Source organism: Opisthocomus hoazin, chromosome 3, assembly GCF_030867145.1.
Source record: "Opisthocomus hoazin isolate bOpiHoa1 chromosome 3, bOpiHoa1.hap1, whole genome shotgun sequence".
Classification (NCBI taxonomy): Eukaryota; Metazoa; Chordata; class Aves; order Opisthocomiformes; family Opisthocomidae; genus Opisthocomus; species Opisthocomus hoazin.
Window position 1 is genome coordinate 56,907,634 of NC_134416.1, and position 20,595 is coordinate 56,928,228.

Consider the following 20,595-nt stretch of genomic DNA (forward strand, 5'->3'; position numbering starts at 1 on the left):
GGACAACATGTAGTCTAAGTCCTTAATTTAAAATGTGTTTTATCCAGTCTTGATGAGTTTTCAGATGCTAGGGTTTTAAAATAATTTGTTTTGGTGATTTTTTGTTCTTTTGAGAAAACAAATCTTGAGTTTAAATTGATAAGAGTTTATGATATTAGAAGAGCATCAGTTGTAACTAAGGGGAAAAAGTAATATTCAAATTTGAAATTTGCAAATTTGATAGATATGGTAATATTGCTCAGTCAATGTTTAAAATTTTTCCTTAGCTTTCCTTAGTTTTTCTGCTTGGTATTTCTTACACAGAAAAAAAAATCTTGATATTGTAAATATGCTAGCTTGATATCATGTGTATTGCTACCACGCTTAACTTAATAAGCATAGATAATCCTTAGACTGCTCTGATTTTTGATATTATATTAGTTTTTTAAAGAAATTTGTTCATGGAGACTGTCTTCTTTTTAATCAAGAAATGAACGATGATGATGGTGATGACGACTGCTTTATAGTAGAAAAGGGTGCCAGAGGAAAAAGGCCTATTTTTGAATGTTTTTGGAATGGAAGATTAATACCATACACAACTGTGGAAGAGTGAGTGGTAATCTGTTTCTACAATGTAAACCAGTCTGTTTCTGTAATGTAAACCTCTATAAAAAAGGGTTTTAATGTCTTTCTCCTTTTGTTTTAAGTTTTGACTGGTGTGCTCCTCCAAAGAAGAGAGGATTGGCACCAATTGAATGCTACAACAGAATTTCTGGTGCCTTATTTACCAATGATAAGTTCCAGGTCAGCACAAACAAACTCACTTTCATGGATCTGGAGCTGAAGCTAAAAGATAAAAATACTCTGTTCACGAGAATCTTCAATGGACAGGTGATCATTTTATTGTGTTAAGTATTTCTTCGTGGCAAAGTTTAGTGCATATGACATAGAAAGCGTTACTCACTGGTCATTTGTTCATGTCACTGAATATTGCCTGGTTTCTGAAGAACTTTCACCTTAAGCACTTTTACAGAACTTTGTAGCAGACGCTTCTCTTAGTTTTAGTGAGTAGTAAAGCTGACTCTTTAAATGTGAAAAAATAAGATTTAGTCTTTTTCCTTTTATTTTCTTACACAGTAACTGTATCTAGTTGTTCTGTGACAGTTTTTGTGGAAAGACCCTCTTCATAGAGGAATATGGGTGCTGGGAGAAACATATTCTGGCTTGAAGTATAGCTTTCCTAGAATTTTGTAACGTTTCCAGGATGAAGAATCCAGGGGTTTTTTTGTAGTACATCATTGTACTCTTATAATTGTTTATACATCTGAAGTTGTCAGATATAAATTTTGTAACACATTAATAATATAGGGTTTGTTTGTAATCTGTAGGAGCAGCGAATGAAAATTGACAGAGAATTTGCGTTGTGGCTCAAAGACTGTCATGAAAAATATGACAAACAGATAAAATTCACAGTCTTTAAAGGAGTAACTACACGTACTGATTTACCATCCAAAAGAATGCAGAGCCCTTGGACAATGTATGCTGCAATAGAGTGGGATGGGAAAACATACAAAACTGGACAGCTGGTAAGTTTAGTTGCTCACTGATGTTGGGGTTTTGTTTGTTTGTTTTCTAATGGAGAATTTGAACCTTATAAAATGCAAATACTATACATTTGATTCAGAAGTAGTTTGTTGACATTAATTGTCTTCTCTTTACAGGTGAAAACTGTTAAGACTCTTCCAATATTCTATGGAAGTATTGAGAAATTTTTTTTGTATGGAGACCATGATGGAGATATATTTGCCACTGGAGGAGAAGTGCAAATTGCTTTGGTAAGACAAATATAGAAAAGATTCACACATCTAGTATGCCTATGGAATATTTAAACATAATCCTGAATCAGACTTATTTAAACAACTTTTAAATTGTTGAGAATTATGGGGTTTTTTTGAGATTCAGCAATCTAGAAATAATCAAGCTGCTTACTTACATTAGTTTTAATGTAAATATATTAAAATTGTTATTGCTGATCAATGATTTATTAAATTTACATATGCAATATGCTTCACAGTTGGTATCAATAGTATGTTGTGCATCCATTCTTAACCATTGTGATTTCAAGAAATTTTAGAACAGCGTGTTGTGGAGTCTCCAGGTAGTATTTGTTAGCATATTGCACTATGTCTGTGTCTACTTGTCTAGTCCCTTGATAGAGGGGTATTTCTTGTCTGACTGTAATCTGACTGTTTATAACTGCACTCATTTTTTTATCAGGAACCTCAGGCGTTGTATGCTGAAATGAAAACTATTCCAATCTCAAAACTTGACAGAACAGTGTCTGACAAAGCTGTTAAAAAATACATAGAGGATGAAATGGCAAGGTAAGCTCTAAATTGTAATTATTCACTTGTGGAGTTCCTAATAACAGTTTTAGCATTTCTTCAGGAACAAAAAAAAGTTCAGTTTTGTTCCCAGATCGGAAAGTAGTTAGCTGTTTCAGTAGAAATGAAAAAAAAGAGAACTCTAAACTAAGAAGAAATAGTTCGGGGAGTTTTTTCCCGCCCTGAAAAATAGCTTTGTGTATATTCTACTAAAGATAAATGACCCTGTTTTTTAACTAACAGAAAAACTGATCATTCTTTCTTTTTCACTAGACTTCCTGACAAATTATCAGTAACATGGCCTGAAGGAGATGAGTTACTACCCAATGAAACAAGATTTGCTGGTACACCAATAGGTATATTTTTTTCTTCCAAATACTAAAACGTAAAATGACAATTTAAAAAGAACATTGTGCACTCTTGTTAAAAATACAAGCATACAGACATCTCCAATCACTTACAATACACAGCATATTTTAAAAGTTCATCATTTTTCCTTGTAATACAGGAGCATTAAGAATAGAAATTCTGAATAAAAAAGGAGAAGCAATGCAAAAACTTCCAGGTACAAGCCACGGAGGTTCAAAGAAACTTCTTGTTGAACTCAAGGTTATTTTACATTGTAAGTATTTCAGTATATTTAAATGTGTCTTTATTATTTTAAAAATGAGTAATGGATAATATATTTCTTTGTGTATATAAAATACATATTAGAATCTGATTGATGGATATGGCTTTTGATTTTAAGGACAATATGCTATCAGAGCATGTAGCACTCCAAAGCCGTATTTCATTAAGTGACAATTGCTTCAGTGCCAAATGTTTGACATCTTAATGCTGTATTAGGATTACATCTTGTGTCACATGTAAGGAGGGCCTATCGCCAGACAGTTCCAGGCTGTCTACTTAATATGCTTAAGAACATCGTTAAAATGGATAATGTTTCTGTAATTAACATAGCAATTCATGTGAGCTGCATAAAAGTAGGGACCAGACTTGTTTCGTATCTAACGTAAAGTCACTTCGGATTTTTGAAAAATCAAGTCTCTTGGGAGTTACTGTTTTGTGGTTTCTGTTTTATGGGTGCTTCACTTGATATTCTTACATTGCATTTGCTGAAGAATTACGTTCTGTCTGAGGCAGCTGAGATTGTTCAGTTGTGTGTTGAACACAGAATTAGAGCACTAAATTCTCTGAGAACTCCAATCCGGCACGTCACATATATTTGAAATTTATAGAAACTTAAAGTTGTTTGCCTTGTTTCTTTCCATATACAATAGGAAAATCCAATTCCTTTATCATATGAGAGTTGTAAAAATACCTTTCTGAAGCACTGAGGTTACTGTAGTCATATATGTCAAAGGAAACCAAATGGAACTTCAGTTTAGTATACATGTCATAAGACTACACATGGTATTTTAGTGGCACTTGTTGTATGGGGACAGTCTGCTGTGCGTGCCGATTGTCCATAGTAGTGTGCTGGGGCATAAAGAGGTAGGAATTGAAAAAAACACGTTCACATAGTAGATTATCAGTTTGTATTTGGCAGCAGTCTGGAGGATAAATCAGTGTTTTGCAGCCTTGACTAAAGTAAACCACGATGACTTCAGGATGTATGAACTGAAAGAGGCATGGTGTTTTGTTAGTGTTGTTACTAGAAGAAATATGAACACATTTACCTTTTACCTCCGATGACTGAAAAGTCTGTCTTCAGGCCTATTTTGTCTCCTGACGACTTTGATTCATTAATGGAAATTTGTACTTAAAACTGGCTTTATGGCTTCCTGTCTGAACTTTTGTCTCTAGTCAATTTGGGAATCACTAGTGTAATCCCACTGAAGCAGAACAATGAGTAAGTCCTGTAAGTGACAGTTTGGGCATGGCACACCTGTCAAACTCAAACCCTTAGTCTTTCTTGTAATATAAAGCTCTCATTTGTACTAAAGTGTTTACACCCATATGAAGGCCAACAGCAAACATCTTATAAGGTATAAAAAATTTCTCTTCTCTTTTGAAAAGTGGAATACCTGGCAAAATATACTGCAGACTGCAAACAGAGTTGAGCTAAGAGAAACTTTGTGTCTGGTCTGTTACTGGGGAGCCTTATACAAGGTTCAATTCAAAATTAGGGTTTGAATTAGGATTGAGAAAATGAGGAAGTCAAGGGGTCTGGTGGGGATGAAAGGAGCTGCCGAAGGAAAGGATGGGATAGCAGGAGAATTAGACTGTGAGAAACTTCTTGTCTGGGCCATGGGAGGAGCACCTTGTCCAAGGTTTGGACAAGGGAAGCGAGGGCTGGTAAGGCAGCTGGGATATGAGAAATTTTTTATCTGGGCCATGTTGAGGTGGGGCTTGTAAGGTTTGGCCAAAAAATAAGATTGGGGTTATGGGTTGGAGCTGAGAGAAAGCTGAAGAGTTTAGGTGGAGCAGGAACAGAAGTGGTCTACCAAATGAAAGAATTCGATGAAGAGAAAGAGACTGCCTATGGAAAGTGCCTGCCAAAGGGAAACATGGACTGCCAGGAGAACAGGGGTGTGAGGGTTTTTTTTAGTTTTGTGTGTTTGAATGTGTTAGGTTTTTTCCCTGACCGACAGCATCTTGTTTCTCTAAGGCTCACTCTAAAATTTCAGGTTAGGATTGATGGAAGGAGGCTGGGAAAGAGGGTGCTGCCAGAAAAGCTGGTTTCTGGGAAGTTTGTTTTCAAAGTCATGTCTGGGTGGTTCTTGTCTAAGGTAGGCTGAGAAAGAAGCATTTCTGTCTCAGCAGATCACTTTTAAATGACTCCTGATAACTCAGTTAAATTGCAAGTGCCTCTGTTAAAATACTCAAGTAGGTGCTGTGGCGATCTGTGGCAAGAATGAGGCATGTTTTCAGGTTTTTGAGCTCTGCAGCAAACTGTTTTCATCGCTGAAGTATTTATTTTAGAACTCAGTTGACTGTTCTGCCCAAACAATTATCTTGCCACTTCCCTTCTGTAAACCACAACGGGAGATGCTCTTCAAATGTGTGCCTGCCTCTCACATGCACCACTGAATTCTCCCAGTTCAGGAAGACTATGGCTAGCAGCTGTTAATACGTCATTTGAAATAAAAGTACAGACATTTTACCTCTGTCTGTACCCTGAATGGATTTATATTATACCATAGCAGGGACATTTAGTTATCCGTTGTTTTGAGAATATTCTACGTGGAAGCTTTGTTCGTATGAGAAGCAGACATTGGTGCCTTAGTAATCCTGTGAGTAAAAGGTGCGTTCTATCTCTAGAAGAACATTTCTTTCCAAAGTTTCCCAACAATAAACAAAAAAACCCGGCAACAATGAATGAGAATTCTCTTCTGTTTCTGTGTGAGAAAAAATAACCAACTTTAAATAATTTAGCCTCAGGTTTGCATTTTTTGCAACCCTACAGTGTCTGTAAAAACTTAATTTCTTGTGCTGTTTGCAGTACACAGTTTGCACCAAGTGCAGCCTTCCGTATCTCAGTGGTAGTAGGGATGCTGATACTATTCATAAGTATGTTTGTGTTGAAGTGAAGAAAGAAAGATGTGCACCTTGTGTAATACGGAGACTTTCAGTTCAACTTGGTGGTGGTTGATGCTACAATAGGAAAATTGCACTCACTTGAAAATTTCTGTTTTCTCAGTGTTAGTAACTGCCAAAGATGGAAAAAAATCTGGTATAGAATACTGAATTAGCTCTTGCTACAAAACACCATCAAAATTTATTTTAATAACCCAATATTCTAGGATTACATGTGTAAAGAAACACACCTAAGAAAGTTGAAAACTGTTACTTTCTGTCACGTATGCAATTTGGTGCAAGAACAGGATCTGAAACAGTTGTACTTAGCTGTAGAACAATGTATATTTTTACTGCATTTCTTTTTTTTCCGTGTAGTCTTAGTCTTATTGCAGTCACATTCTGTATTTATTCTAAATTATATTTTGAAAAACGAAACTGTTAATGCCTCTTGAAGTTTCGAACAATAAAACTTACTCCTGTATTCATCTTAGGTTATAGAACCAGTCACTGAAAAATTGCCTCAGTTTCAGTGTGTTCTCTTTTTGGATGTGTCTTAACGCTGCAGAAGTGAAGACAGAATAATTTGGAGCAAAAAAGGAATGTTCTTTTTTCCTCGATTACACGTTCAGTCAACTGCACATTTTTACCATTGCTATCATTGAAGTTAATTTGTTACGGTCATTTGTCAAGTTGATCAGTTGCCAGTGTGGAGTGTGCAACCTACAAGTGCTCAGACTTAATGGGAAACATATGACCAAAGAGTTAATAAAATTCAACTTTAGAAACCTGTTGCTTTCAGTTTAATGTGTCTGAGGCTAGCAATTTTTAATTAAAATGGATTAGGTAGGGAATTCATTTTTTTTAGCTGTGATCAACATGGTTAATTGTGAAGCTGAATTTAGATTTATTAGATTTAGAAGTTATAGTAATACTTAATAATGTGTGATAGGAATACTTGAAAAAGTGAAGAATTATAGTGTAAAATCTAAATACATGTAACTAATTGTTTGTTTTTTCAGCACCTACTGGGAATAAAGAAATAATTTCCCATATCAGTCAGCATGGAGGCAAATGGCCATACTGGTTTAAAAAAATGGGTAAGTTCACATATGCAATATTTGCAGTTTATTTATAATTTTACTCTTTTTTTTGCCTTTTAATTGTATTTGTATTTCTGTTTAGAAAATCTTCAGAAACTGGGGAACTACACCTTGAAACTGCAAGTAGTGTTGAATGAAAGTAATGCAGACACTTACGCAGGAAGGTCTCTACCATCTAAAATATTTAAATTTACTATTGTAGGTAAGAATTCCAGTCATGCCAGTTTTCTTCTACTTTAGTGTTTCTGTTTGATTCATTGTATATCAAAATTATTCATGTTTTAGTTGAGAGGAATTTTGAATACTGAAAAGTAGCATTTGCATGTCAAATATGAAGTATTTTCAGGAAAAAATAATTTCTTGTCCAGTAGATTTTTATCTCACCTGTAATGTGTTGGCTCTGCTATGCAGTCAGTTTTACAAAAAAGTAAAGTCCTGATTGAATCGAAAGCCATTCCATTATGTGAACTTTCCTGAATGTACTTAATAAAAATAAACTTCTACTTAATTAGAATCACCCTTTGTCCTCATGCCATTGGCATAAATATTCTTTCATAAAACTTGTATGCATTAGGCCATCTTTCATGCATAAACCACGGAGACACTTGTTCAAAAATAAGTTGTGCATTTAAAATATACAAGTTGAGATTGAAGTCTTTTTTTTTTAATTAAAAGAAGAATCCTATGCAATACTGGATTCTCTTTCAGTTAGAATGGATATGTATCTTTGGATTAACCATCCATTACTGGAATACCAGAATAGAAATAATACTGTTATATATGTCTGATGTTACTCTCTCTTGCCATACACTCTGGTATGTGTGTATGTGGCCTAAAATAATAATTTTTTTCAGCTGTTTTGCCACGCTGTAACTTTGCCTTTTTCAGAGGTGGCAAAAACCAAGCTGAAATTAGACTAGGAATGACGGGAGGAAGAGAGTTACCGGCAGCCCTGTGAGGGAGGGGTGGACATGATTGACAAGCAAAGGGCCTGGAGTGATGTGACAGAAAAATCACAAAATCAACAAGATAGGGCTGAAGTGGGCTCACTTCCAGCATTTACATGTATGCAAGGAAATGCCAGCAAGGCACCATTATGGAGAAATCCCCAAAACCTGTTCTGGGAAATCAGCATGCTTTGGTGCCTCTCTGTACACTAGTGCATGCAGTATGGGGAATAAACATGATGAGTTACAGACAGCAGGTTTATGATCTTGCTAGAATCATGGAAACATGATGGGATGGCTCACATAACTGGAATGTTGCATTGAATATAGGCTCTTTATGTATGAAAGACAGACCAGGAATAGAAGGAGGTGGAGTTGCCCTTCATGCGAGAGAACAGCTTGAATGCATGGAGCTCTGCCTGGGGATGAATGATGAGCCAACTGAGATCTTATGAGTGAGGACTAAAGAGCAAACCAGTACAGATGATGCTGTAGTGAGGTCTGTTATAGGCCACCTGACCAAGAAGAACAAGTGGATGAGGCCTTCTACAGACAGCAAGAAGCAGCATCATGTTTACAGACCTTGGTTTTCATGGAGAACTTCAACCGCTCCGATATCTAGATGCTGGAGAGACAACACAGTAGGGCATGAACAATCCAGGAGGTTCCTAGAGTACATCAGTGACAACTTCCAGACTCAAGTGATAGAGGAACCAATAAGGAGAGGTGCTCTGATGGACCTCATACTCACAGACAAGGAGGGGCTTACTGGGGATGTGAAGGTTGAAGGCATCCTTGGCTGCTGTGACCATGAGATAGTAGAGTCCGGGATCACAAAAAGAAGAAGGAGCACAGAAAAGCTAACAACCCCAAACTTCAGGAGAGAAGACATTGGCCTCCTCAAAGATCTGCGTGGTGGAGTGCCATGGGATAAGGCCCTGGACAGCAAGGGGGCCCGAGAAGGCTGGTTAATATTCACAGATCACCTCCTCCAAGCTCAAGTCTAGTCCATCCCAATGAATATGTAGTCAGGCAAAAATACCAGGAGGCTTGCATGGATGAACAAGGAGCTCCTGGCAAAGCTCAACACAAAAAAGAAGTATATAGAAGGTGGAAGTGGGGACAGGTAACCTGGGAGGAATACAGAGACACTATCCAAGCATACACAGATGGGGTTAGGAAAGCTAAAGTCCAGTTGGAATTGAAACTGGAATCCCTGGCAAAGGGGTATCAAAGGCAACAACATGGGCTTCTGTAAATACGTGGATGACAAAAGGATGACTGGGGTAAACATGGGCCCACTGTTGAATGAGGCAGGGAACACAGGACGTGGAAAACACTGAGATACTGGACACCTTCTTGCATCAATGGTTTAGTAGCAAGACGGACCTTCAGGAATCCTAGGCCTCAGAGACTGGTGGAAGGGCTGATCAAGGAAGTTCTACCTTTGGTGGCACAGGATCAGGTCGGGGAATACCTAAGAAAACTGGTCTTACATAAGTCCGTGGGCCATGATGGGGTGCACACATAAGTCAGAGAGAGATGGGTGATGTCCTAGTGAGGCCGTTTTCAGTAACTGAATAATGATGTCAATCGGGAGGACTGCCTGGTGATTGGAGGAAAGCAAATGTCAGTGCTATCTTCAAAAAGGGCAGGAAGGAGGACCCCACAGAACTACAGGCCAGTCAGCTTTGTCTCGTTCCCTGGGAGGGTGATGGAGCAAGTAATCCTGGAAACCATTTCCAAGCAAATGAAGGACAAGAAGATCATCAGGAGTAGTTAGCATGGATTCACCTTCTATGATGAGATGACTAGCTTGGTAGACGAGGGGTAAGCATTAGATGTTGTCTACCTGCACTTCAGTAGGGCTTTTAGTGCTGTCTCCCGTAAGATCCTCGTAGAGAAGCTGGTGAAGTATGGGCTGGATGAGTAGACAATGAGGTGGATTGACAACTGGCAGAACAGCTGGGCTCAAGAGGGTGGTGATCAATGGCACAAAGTCTAGTTGGAGGCCAGTAACTAGTGGTTATCCCAGGGGTCAATAGGGTCGATACTGAGTCTGAGCCTGTTTAACATCATTATTAATGATCTGGATAATGGGGCAGGGTGTACCTTCAGCAAGTTTGCTGATGACACAAAACTGGGAAGAGTGGCTGATGCACCAGAGAGTTGTGCTACCATCCAGAGGGACCTCAAAAGGCTGGAGAAATGCGTTGACAGGAACCTCATGAAGTTCAGCAAGGGGAAGTGCAAAGTCCTGCACCTGGAAAAGAACAACCCTATACAGCAGCACAGGCTGGCACCTGACAGACTGGAAAGCAGCTCTGCAGAAGATGTCCGGGTCCTGGTGGATAACAGGGTGAACATGAGCCAGGAAAGTGCCCTTGCTGAAAAGAAGGGCAACAGCATCTTGGGCTGCATTAGGAGGACTATTGCCAGCAGGTTGCAGGAGCTGATACTTCCTCTCTACTCAGCACTGGTGAGGCCACAGCTGGAGTGCTGTGTTTAGTTCTGGGCACATTACATTACAACACAGAGACATGGACATAGTGCAGAGAGTCCAGCAAAGGACCATGAACATACTGAAGGGATTGGAGCATCTCTCATACGAAGAAAGGCTGGGAGAGCTGGGTCTGCTCTGTCTGGGGAAGAGGTGATTCATGGGGGTTTTATCAATGTCTGTATATACCTAAAGAGAGGTTTTAAAGAAGGTGGAGCCAGTTTCTTTTCAGTGGTGGTGACAGGAACAGAGGCATGGGTGCATGCTGAAGCACAGGAGGTTCCCTCTGAACATCAGGAAACGCTTTTTCGCTGGCAGGGTGACCAAGCACTGCCACAAGTTGCCCAAGTACTGGTGTAGTTGGTTGAACTCAGCACTATACAAGTATGCATAGAAGATCAGTCTGACCTAATTATTTAGCTAGAATATGTACTCTCTGGTTAACAGAAGGCCAAAGTGTTGACAAGAGTGACTGATACAGGAACGTCTAATCAGGAACTACTGTCCTTGTAAGGGAAGTATATCTTGGAAAAATATGTAAGCTAGTTAAGATGTTTTTGAACAATTTGGAACTAAGCAGCAGAACAATAATAGAGTGCCCTTAAATGGACTATCCTCATTATAATACTAAAAATCACACCTCTTGAGTTGGAGACCCCAGCCCAAGCAGAGACCCTTATTTACTGAGCATGAGTAGTAAATTTTGGTAGTACTGTATCTTTAAACCGAAATAAGAAGAGAACTAACCAATCATAGTTAGGAGGGTATGGCTAATAGGTGGAACTAACATTTTTAGCTGTATAAATATGTGATGTGATTGTAACCAGGTGTGCTAGCTTTGTGGAATTACTACCTAGCACCCATCTCTGTGCAGACATGAAATAAATTGGTACCTCAGCTGTGTGTGTGTATTGGATGTTGCTCACTGGGTAACGAACTCCATTTGTGAGACAGCACTGCCACAGGTTGCCCAAGAGGTTGTGGAGTCTCCATTCTTGGTGATACTCAAAAGATGTCTGGACAAGTTCCTGGGCAACTGGCTCTAGGTGGCCCTGCTTGAGCCAGGGGCATTGGACAAGATGAGCTCCAGGGAGCCCCTTCCAACCTCAACCATTCTGTGAGCTTTATCTACAAGGGGGATGGGGAGGGTGGAAGGCAAAAAATACTACTTCCTTTGTATTTAATATTAAAACGTATATTTTCATCACAAGTTTGGGAGTTAGACCTTACATTTGTTTCCAGAAGATCAAGAAAAGATAGATGCTTTCGGTAGCCTCCTGTTTTTTCCACAAAGTTAGAGGCTTTGATTGCAAACCTTTAGGCAGAAAAGAGTTCTTTGCAGCATGTTCTTCTAAAAGCTCTGCAGAAGTATTACTGGCAGAATAGAAAGAGGTATTCTTGTATGATAATACAGAAAAAATGTTTGGCATTACTTTAATTATTTAAACATATGTCTGAAAACCTTTCACTGCAGTCTCCAGATACCTCTGTTCAAAGTTCCAAGAAAAGGAAAAAAAAAATCTCTTTCTCTGAACAAATACATAAATGACCCTTGTCTGCTCCTTTATCTCTGTTGATTAAAGCAAAAAGAGAATGTTAGAAGTTGCAGAGTTGCATTCTGTATTTTAAAAATTCTTTGTCAATAGTATTGTGGCTTTCCACAGCATGGCAGCCTTCAATGAACAAATCTCCTCAAAAAGGAATATGCACTCTAAAAAATCTAATGAACTAATAGTTTGGTACTTTTAACACAAGCAGCACCAAAAGCAACTTTTGCCATCTGTTGCTGCTTTTTTATCTAGTCAGAAGATAATTTGACATTTTTAGTATCTTCAGTCTTGAAAAGTGAATATTTCAAGTCTTTATTTTTGTGATGTTTTGTGTTGTCTCAGAAACAGCTATAAATCCTCACACTCAGTATTCCAAAATATTAATGTTTGTGTGACCTTTTATGTATATAGATTTTGAAAATCCTGAAAAGAAGAATTAAAATCTAAACTGAAATCAACAGATTTTTTTTGTCTGAGGAACAAGTTATTTTACTTCTCTAACAGCAGGTTGTTGCTCAGTGTTTACTGTTTACTTCTTGGTAAGCTAAAAAATCATCATAAATGCCAGTTAAAACTGAACTTCCTAAGTCAATCTATAAGTTTTGTGGTTTTAATGCAGATACGTTCTTTTGGTAGTTACTAATTTTAACAGTGCAGAAGTTCTTTTACTGTTATTTTGTCAAATCATTTTACACTTTTATCATTGTAAATAAAATGGTAAACACCGTAAGGTTGAGGTCTTGTTATTGTTGTAACCATTGAAATAATTTTGGCCAATAGAAGGAAACATTCTCCCTTCCCCCATGATTTTCGCATCTCTTGTGCAAAAGAAGCTCCCTGATAATGACACCGGTAGGTAGTGACAGTAGTTGTTAATTTGAGTCCAAAATAATTTGATAGGATATTTATCTACCATTTAGCTCAGCACTGTATTGCCTCTTTTTTCAAAGACCACTTGGCCAAGACAGTTTGATTCGACGAAGCATTACTCTGATTCACAGGCTCCCATTTGTACTGCTCTCTTTGGTCTTGTTTTTTAATGCCTAACTGGAGGCAGTCCAACGGGGCCACATCTTACAGGAAAGATGCACTCAAATTTCTTTTTCGAACGCTCATCATTGCACATTTTGATCTCTCAAATTTGGGACAGTTGTAGAACAAAAATGTTTTGTTGCAGGAATGATTTTAACAGAATTAAAGCAATTAAATGTGTAAGAAAAACTGTCCACAAGGAACTTGTCCACTTTCAGGTGCTGTACTGATGTTCTAGGTACTTTGGAAGTTTTGCCTGTCCTGTTATGTTTCTTATACCGTAGTCTACTGCTATGATGTTTTAACTATTTTTTTTTATGTTAATGTAAGTTAAAAAAAGAGGATCAATCAATAAACCATGATTTTGATTACAACAATATTCTGAACAGCCTATTTACTTTGAGGCTGAAAAGCACTTGACTTAATTGAAGTCTTAATTAAGAAAAAGCCAATGAACACACACAATTCCTTCTAAAAATGTGTTATTTCTTTTCTTTTAGAGGGCAAACCAGAGAAATTTTCAGTGGGTCTTTTGGAGCTTCCTTTTCGAGTTGGAGTACCTTTTAATATTCCTTTGGAATTGCAGGATGAATTTGGTCATGCAACACAGTTGACAACTGACATTAAACCAGTTCTTGAAGCTAGGTAATTCAACCATCTCTTCTTTTTAATCCTTTCTTCATGTGACAAAGTAATTATTTGTGTTTCGTCTGAGTGATATACTGGGTACTTTTCAAATAAATTAACTGGCGTTTTTGCTTTTATTTCCATAAGAATATCTGAAAGTATCTTCTATATTAAAAAACTGTGTTTATTTTTAAATTGCTTGTGTTTTGTTTTCTATCTGTTTTTCTAGTGGATTGACATTGCAGTATCAAGACATAACTGCGGGAACAAAGTGCATCATTAAGGGTGTCACTGCTAAAGGCTGTGTAAATAGTTGCCAAGGCAAGGTAGGCTAAGAAGTTTAGATATGAAGTAACAAAAAAAAAAAAAAACCAGCAAATAATTTTCATGTAAAATACATTGTCACATAATGTTATCTAAGTTTGGTCTATGTTAATGACTACAGGTATTTCTTGGAATATTTTCAAATGATCTCTTACAGCTATGCTTGGAGCAATTTTTTTCACACAGCTGCACTCTGTTAGCTGATGGGACTGGAGCTGGAGAGGTTGAGCAACATGTGGGTGTGTGGTAGAGTGTACCCAGCATGCTACATCAGCTGTCTTAGTTTAAACTGGTGCTGAAATAAGTTTAAGCCAAATCATCCTAGTGACTTTTGCACTGAAATAGCATAGGGAGGGAGATTTCATTCTTGTAGTTGAGACGATGAGTAGTAATAGTTAATATGAGCAGTAACTCCTTGAGCTTCTTTAGATAAGAAGTGCTGTTTTCACTTCTGTAGCAAATATATGTCATCCAAATTCAACCTGTTACTGATGGATTCTCCGCACCTAGTCAAGCTGCTGATTTACTGTAAAAACAAAAACGTGTTACATGCTAAAAAAATTTCTTTCATAAAAGAGATCTTAATGCTTCTGATAAATAAAGATTTAAAAAAAATTAAATCATGTAAATAGCATATTTACATAGTATTCTAATCAGGTCCTAATCCCCTCATTTAGTCTTGTAGTCTAGCATAATAAAGACACAGCTATGAGCTAAGGTAGCTGAATATACCTCATTATACTGTTGAAATTGTTACTTAAAAAAGCAAGTAATGTTGCTGGTGGAAGGGTGTGTAAAGTGAAGAGGGAGCATATACCTGCTTCTTGAAAACTGAAGAGTGTTGAATGTAGTAAATTTTGTAGGTAAAGGGCAAGAATAATGACAGAAGATAGAGGTGGATTACGGGAAATAAAATACCTAGGAGCAAAAGTGCCAGGCTGTGGGAAGACAAATTTGGTGCAGGGCAAGACCAAGAGTCATTTAAGGATTTTGCAATACAGAAATAATACCATACTATAATAATGGAGAAGAAGCAGTGTTATTTTCTCACGTTGTAAGCAAACTGCATAAAATGTCGGAGACAATACAGGACCTGGCACTGAAAGTAGTGGTTCTAATTTATATTTAAAAACGACTGTTTAAGATGGTAATGAAAAATAATGGCAAAAAGCAGGATGGTGGGACAACAGAATAAAACCAACAGATAATTTAAAATCATAAATACAGTGTAATTTTCAGTGCTTAATTTAAAATAATAAGAGAGAATGGGAGAAATTTCCAGCACCTTACAAGTTGATTTTGAAATGGTAGCAGAACAGCTAAAATATCTCAGAGAAACAGTTAGTAATAGAATTCTGGAAAGAATTTAGGAGGAAGTGAATAAGAGAACAAAAAGGAAGAAATAGAGAGCATGGAAGAAATTAATGGTTTTTGGAGAAAGGAGTAAGGAAAAAAGTGTTAAAGGAATGCTCATGCCAAGTGGAGAAGAGAAACTTGAGTGAGCTAGGAAATACAGACTATCACAGTCATCAATGAAGGAAGCACTGATAGAGAGGAAAGAGAAAGCAAACTTCATTTAATTCTGTAGTCATTGATTTAATTCCACCCAAACCGGTCAAGACAGAGAGAAGTATGTTTTGATTGTGGGTGTAATCAAAGAGAAAATTTTGAGAAGTGTGTAAGCAATCTCAGGAAGACAGCGCCATTGTAGGAGTTCGAATACAATCAGGAGAAGGGTTAAGAAAGGAGTTTAAAAAAGGAAAATAATATTTCTTTATTCTTCTTTTCGTGTAAGTACTCCAGTATACATAGAAGTGGACTTGAAAGGGAAAAGAAATTAGATAAAGGGATCATGAAGGATAAGGGAAAAGAACTTCTCTAGAGAACACAGAAGGAATGAAGTTAAAGATACAAACTGATTAATTAGAGGCAGAAAATAGTACAGTATTAAGAACACAGTATTAAGTAAAAAAATAGTATTGCAGAAAAGAGGTTGAAACTAAAAGAAGGGAAGCATAGGAGGAGCATCTAGTGCATGAATAAAAAGCTTGATGGAATGATCTACTGAAAAATTCAAGTTACTAACATTAAATGTCAGATATACTGGTTTCTTATGTTTTTGCTTCCTACCTTATTTTTCCCTTCTCCCCCCCCCCTTCTTTCTTTTTCTTTTTTTTTTTTTTTTTTTCCTTCTTAGTTCCCCGGCATGTAACTTTAATATATTTTGCCTTGCTCTTTTCTCGTGGTTCACCATTTGGTTTAATGTGGCTCCAGCAGGTATGTGCTGCTTGGCTTGCAGGGCAGACCGGTATGGTTGGCTGGCTGTTCAGAGCTGGAGAGTTTTCACATGCCTTTGGGGCCAGCCATCAGCTGGGGAGCTCATGTGTTTGGTGCGGCTGCAGTTGTGATGCACCTGCCCAGGCCTCAGTGCACTTTCCGCTTCTCCTACCCAGCAAACCAAAAGGACTGCCTGATTGCTTTCATTCAGCCTGCAAGATGTTAATGCTGTGGATAACGCTGTCAGGCATGGGAAGGACATAAGCCAGGAATATGAAACTAAACCTTTTCAGAGGCAGCATTTCTGAACGTGTAAAAATGACAATTCATGAATTGCAACTAAATATTCTCAAATATCAAATATATAAAATATGAAATTCACATATCTGCAGTGCAACTTGCTTTTTGAAGTTGAAGCTTCTAAGATTGTTGATTAGACTGCTTCATTGTCTGATTTTAATGTGAAAATCAGTTTTAGTGATGCAGTTCTGCAGCAGTTTTTCTTATGGCCGTATTCAACGATGAGACGGATAATAATTGTGGTGCCTTGCTTCAGGCAATTAGCTAAGGAATAATGAACACAGAACTTACAGACCCTTTCTTTAAAACTAGTTTTTTCGAACTGATGTATATTCTTCCCCATTGAAACAGCCTCCTAGGAGGAAACCACAAGTTATAATAGCTGCTTCTAATGTTTTCAGGACCGTGTAGTTTAACATGCAAATCCTGGATTGAATGTCTCTGGGAATAATATGAAAAAGACAGATTTTATTGTAGGAAAAAAATCTTAATTTATGTAGCAGTGCAGAAAAATTTGGATAGCCTTCTGAAATTTACATATATATCAATTAACGTGACGATATGAAATAATTTGTGGTCTGGTTTTGTTTAAGGTTAATATTTAAAATATTCTTTTCATTAGAACTTTAACCTGAAGGTTACTCTTCCTGGTTTGAAAGAAGACACACAAATCTGTAAAATCAGATTGCAGCCTGGTAAGTATTCCTAAAATATTTAGTGAGTTTCTGTTGAACTTTATCTTGACGCTATTAGTGAAATGCTGATTCTCCCAAGAAGGTATTATTCTAGCAGCTGGAATTTGTCTGCTTACATGAAACTGATTTTTCACTTCTTTTTTAAACTATTTTAATTCTTTTTCTAACCTAGCACTGTTGAATGAATGAATTTATCTTCTTGATTTTCTTCGGCATTAAGTCCTTTAACTTGTACAAATCTGCATTGACCTGGAAAACATCATGTGAATGAATAAATGCTCATTCAGTTTCTAACCCCAGCAAAGGGGGGATGCTTTGGCAGTTGGGATTGTGTCTGAAATTGTAATGTTACGTGTTGAGTTTATCATAATGCAAGAGTCCACTGCCCTTACCACAATTTTATGTTCTGTGGATGTCTTCATCCTGAGAATTCCTTTATATGATACCTGTTATCCCTTGTTACTTGGGTTTTTCTGGATTTGGCAGATAAGGTATAGTTTGAAGGCTGATTTTTTGGCCTACCAGATTACCAAACTTCAGGCTTTCCCATCTCATTTTGCAGAAAAAATGTGTACTTCAAGCATTCTTAGACCAACAATGTACAGTTTATTCCATTATTCTTTACCTTTTGAAGAGTTAAGGCTTCATGTAGAAAATGGAATGGAACGACCTGACTTTAGACAGATTGTATTGTGTTTTGCTTAGTTATTTACCTTGGACTGAAGACAACTTCATCTTTCATTAGAATCCTTTGCTTTTTGCATTGTAGAGATGCTTATTGGGCTTATCCTTGGCTTTTAGAGCTTCTTTTTGAGGAAGGAGTGAATAAAAGCTACTTCAGTCTTTCCTGTTCTTCAACTAGTGAGATTGAAATGGAAGTTTTAATAAATGGTGCATAAAGAATGTTTCTGAAAACTGACCTTCTTTGTTCCTTCAGAACTTGTCTTTTAATAGTAATCTATTACTTCCTTCTCGTTTTTAAAACTAATGAAATAATTACATGTTCCAGGGGGTAGACTTATTTGAATAGCTTCACTATCCAAGTAATGCCAACAAAATTTTCTTTTGCTTTTCTTTGCATGCAAGTTGTAGCTGTGGTGACTTTGGTAATTAAACTGCTGTACGTCATGATTGATCAGATACCTCAATATTAATATCTTTGGTTTTAACATGTCAGGAGAAATCTCCAAGTTTCTTTTTGATGAATGTGAATCCATATAGTATGTAAACAGCACTGTACATGCTGAAGTTCATCATGTTTGTCTGACTATTCCTTACTGAATTCATTCAAAAGATTGGCAGGTGGTATATGTTGAAGGACAAGGAAGTCTAGAAATTCTCAACATAAAGCAATACACTTGAATTGGTCTAAATGGTTTGTTACCACAAGTATCTTGGTAGCTTGGCTTTAAAAACTTTTTGAGATAGCAAAAACTGAAATCCAGTGCCTCACAAGTTATCTAAAATATAACCACTGTTCCGCAATTGTGCATGTTTACAGGTCCTCCTCGTCAATTGAAAGTAAAACCAGATTCTGAAATTCTAAAGATTGAAAATGGTACAGCTTTCCCCTTTCAGGTTGAAGTACTGGATGAATCGGGAAATATAACAGCACAGCCCAAGTTGATAGTTCATTGTAAGGTAAACTGCATTTCATTACATGTCATAAGGATTTTGATACTTGCTTTTTAAAGGGCTGGGAAAAGAGCCTATTTTGGCATCTAGATAGAATTTATTAACTTTAATAATGGTTTTGAAGTTTCTGTAACTTGGTAGCCATAACTGTGATTCTCATGCCTCACCTGTTATGAGTCATTCGGTAAGTTTCTGAATCAGAGGAACCTGGCCTTAAAAATGGAAGAGAAGATATGTGAGGATATATACCTATAATTCTGACGTATGTTAGGTCATACTTGCAGTATACAATGCTAAAATTTGTTCAGGAAAAAACTTGGTACAGCTTACTTTCGATTTTTTTGAAGATGAAAATGCAAGTCTAGTGCCTAAAAATAATACTAGATAATGACTATTACCATAAGCACTTATCTAAGTTCAGAAAGGAATGCAGGTGTTACTGTGGCATTTAGAAGTAAAAAACTTTTGCCCTTTTAGACCTATTTTTTTTTTAACAACTCAAGAAAGTGAATTTTCTAATTCTAGTGAAATCAGACTTCCAGCAAGAATAGGTAAACAAAAATGCTTTTCTCACTGCAAAATAGTCTGCATTACTTTTACACTTTATATGTATACATTCTCTTCCTGTACACTGGGTCTGCAGTAGTATGATGACACGTTGAACTTGATATTTCAAACCTTTTAATGCATGATTTTTGGAAAATTAAGGAGGTTTATTTAACAGCTTAATTGAATTTATTGCCATAATGGTAAAAGAGACTACTGTTTATGTGTTAATACAAAACAATTGAATAGATAGTAAATTTTACTTCTGTCACTTCTTCCTTTCTTTCACACATCTCTTATCACCTGTGAAAAAATGTAGATGTTGATCTTGCAGGCTTCTGGAAAACTGAAATCTATCAAATTAATCTGTAAATAATCCTATATATAGTTGGACTTGTACATATAATAATTTCTGGAATAAACCTAGTAGTTCTGTAAAAGAAGCCTGAAGTTTAATTTTACATTTTAAATAGTTTTTAGGTGCTTCAAACCTTCCTGTGTATTCTGTGGACTGTAGTAATGCAGGAACAAACATTTTAACTGGTCCAGTTATACATGTACAGAATATCAAGAAAGGCCAGATGCTGAAAGCAAGGATTGAAATACTTGTAAGTATTGACTCGGATGCTCGGATAAACAAAAGATTGAAAACAGTTTATTGTATTGTCTTACTACTGTACTGAAGTCTTTCATAAATCAACTTAACCCCCAGAAGTTACTGTTTCAGTTACCAAAACACTGATAATCAGGTGGCTGCCGTTTTTCCTCTCTGGGAAATCATAAAAAGGCCAAGAATTTTTTTCCATTTTTTCTTCACCTCTGACTCTTTATTTCTGAAAACCCTGAAGTGTTTCAGAAATTTACATTATTTCTGGGATACTTCTTTCCCTTTTTACTCCCTGGATCCTTCTGACAAATTACCTTCATTACATAAGCATTTAGAGCCAGACTAGGTATGGCAACATGTTCCCCAAAACTTTAGTGAAGAAAGATACATTTTTTTTCAAAGGTTAAAAAATAATAGCTGTTTGTAAGATTTCAGTCTTAAAGCTCTTCAAGTTTGAATTTCTTAAATGCTGTTGAACATCCCAGTTCTCTGGTATTCAGGAGAGCCACACTGCTGGAGAAAATAAGACCTGTGTTGTTTTACCCTGAAAAATGTGTGAACAAATACTAA

The 20,595-nt window shown here is 36.9% G+C and overlaps 1 protein-coding gene across 1 annotated transcript in view; it reads left to right on the forward strand.

The window, feature by feature from the left end:
• Window positions 1-20,595, forward strand: part of SMCHD1 (structural maintenance of chromosomes flexible hinge domain containing 1) — a 100,065-nt gene that overhangs the window by 39,604 nt on the left and 39,866 nt on the right. Inside the window, exons 11-24 of the mRNA XM_075416391.1 lie at window positions 468-588; window positions 687-870; window positions 1,368-1,565; window positions 1,701-1,814; window positions 2,257-2,363; window positions 2,637-2,719; window positions 2,872-2,985; window positions 6,905-6,982; window positions 7,068-7,187; window positions 13,515-13,659; window positions 13,871-13,967; window positions 17,165-17,237; window positions 18,739-18,878; window positions 19,892-20,026. Coding sequence (XP_075272506.1) covers window positions 468-588; window positions 687-870; window positions 1,368-1,565; window positions 1,701-1,814; window positions 2,257-2,363; window positions 2,637-2,719; window positions 2,872-2,985; window positions 6,905-6,982; window positions 7,068-7,187; window positions 13,515-13,659; window positions 13,871-13,967; window positions 17,165-17,237; window positions 18,739-18,878; window positions 19,892-20,026 — 1,709 coding nt within the window. The remainder of the gene's footprint in view (window positions 1-467; window positions 589-686; window positions 871-1,367; window positions 1,566-1,700; window positions 1,815-2,256; window positions 2,364-2,636; window positions 2,720-2,871; window positions 2,986-6,904; window positions 6,983-7,067; window positions 7,188-13,514; window positions 13,660-13,870; window positions 13,968-17,164; window positions 17,238-18,738; window positions 18,879-19,891; window positions 20,027-20,595) is intronic.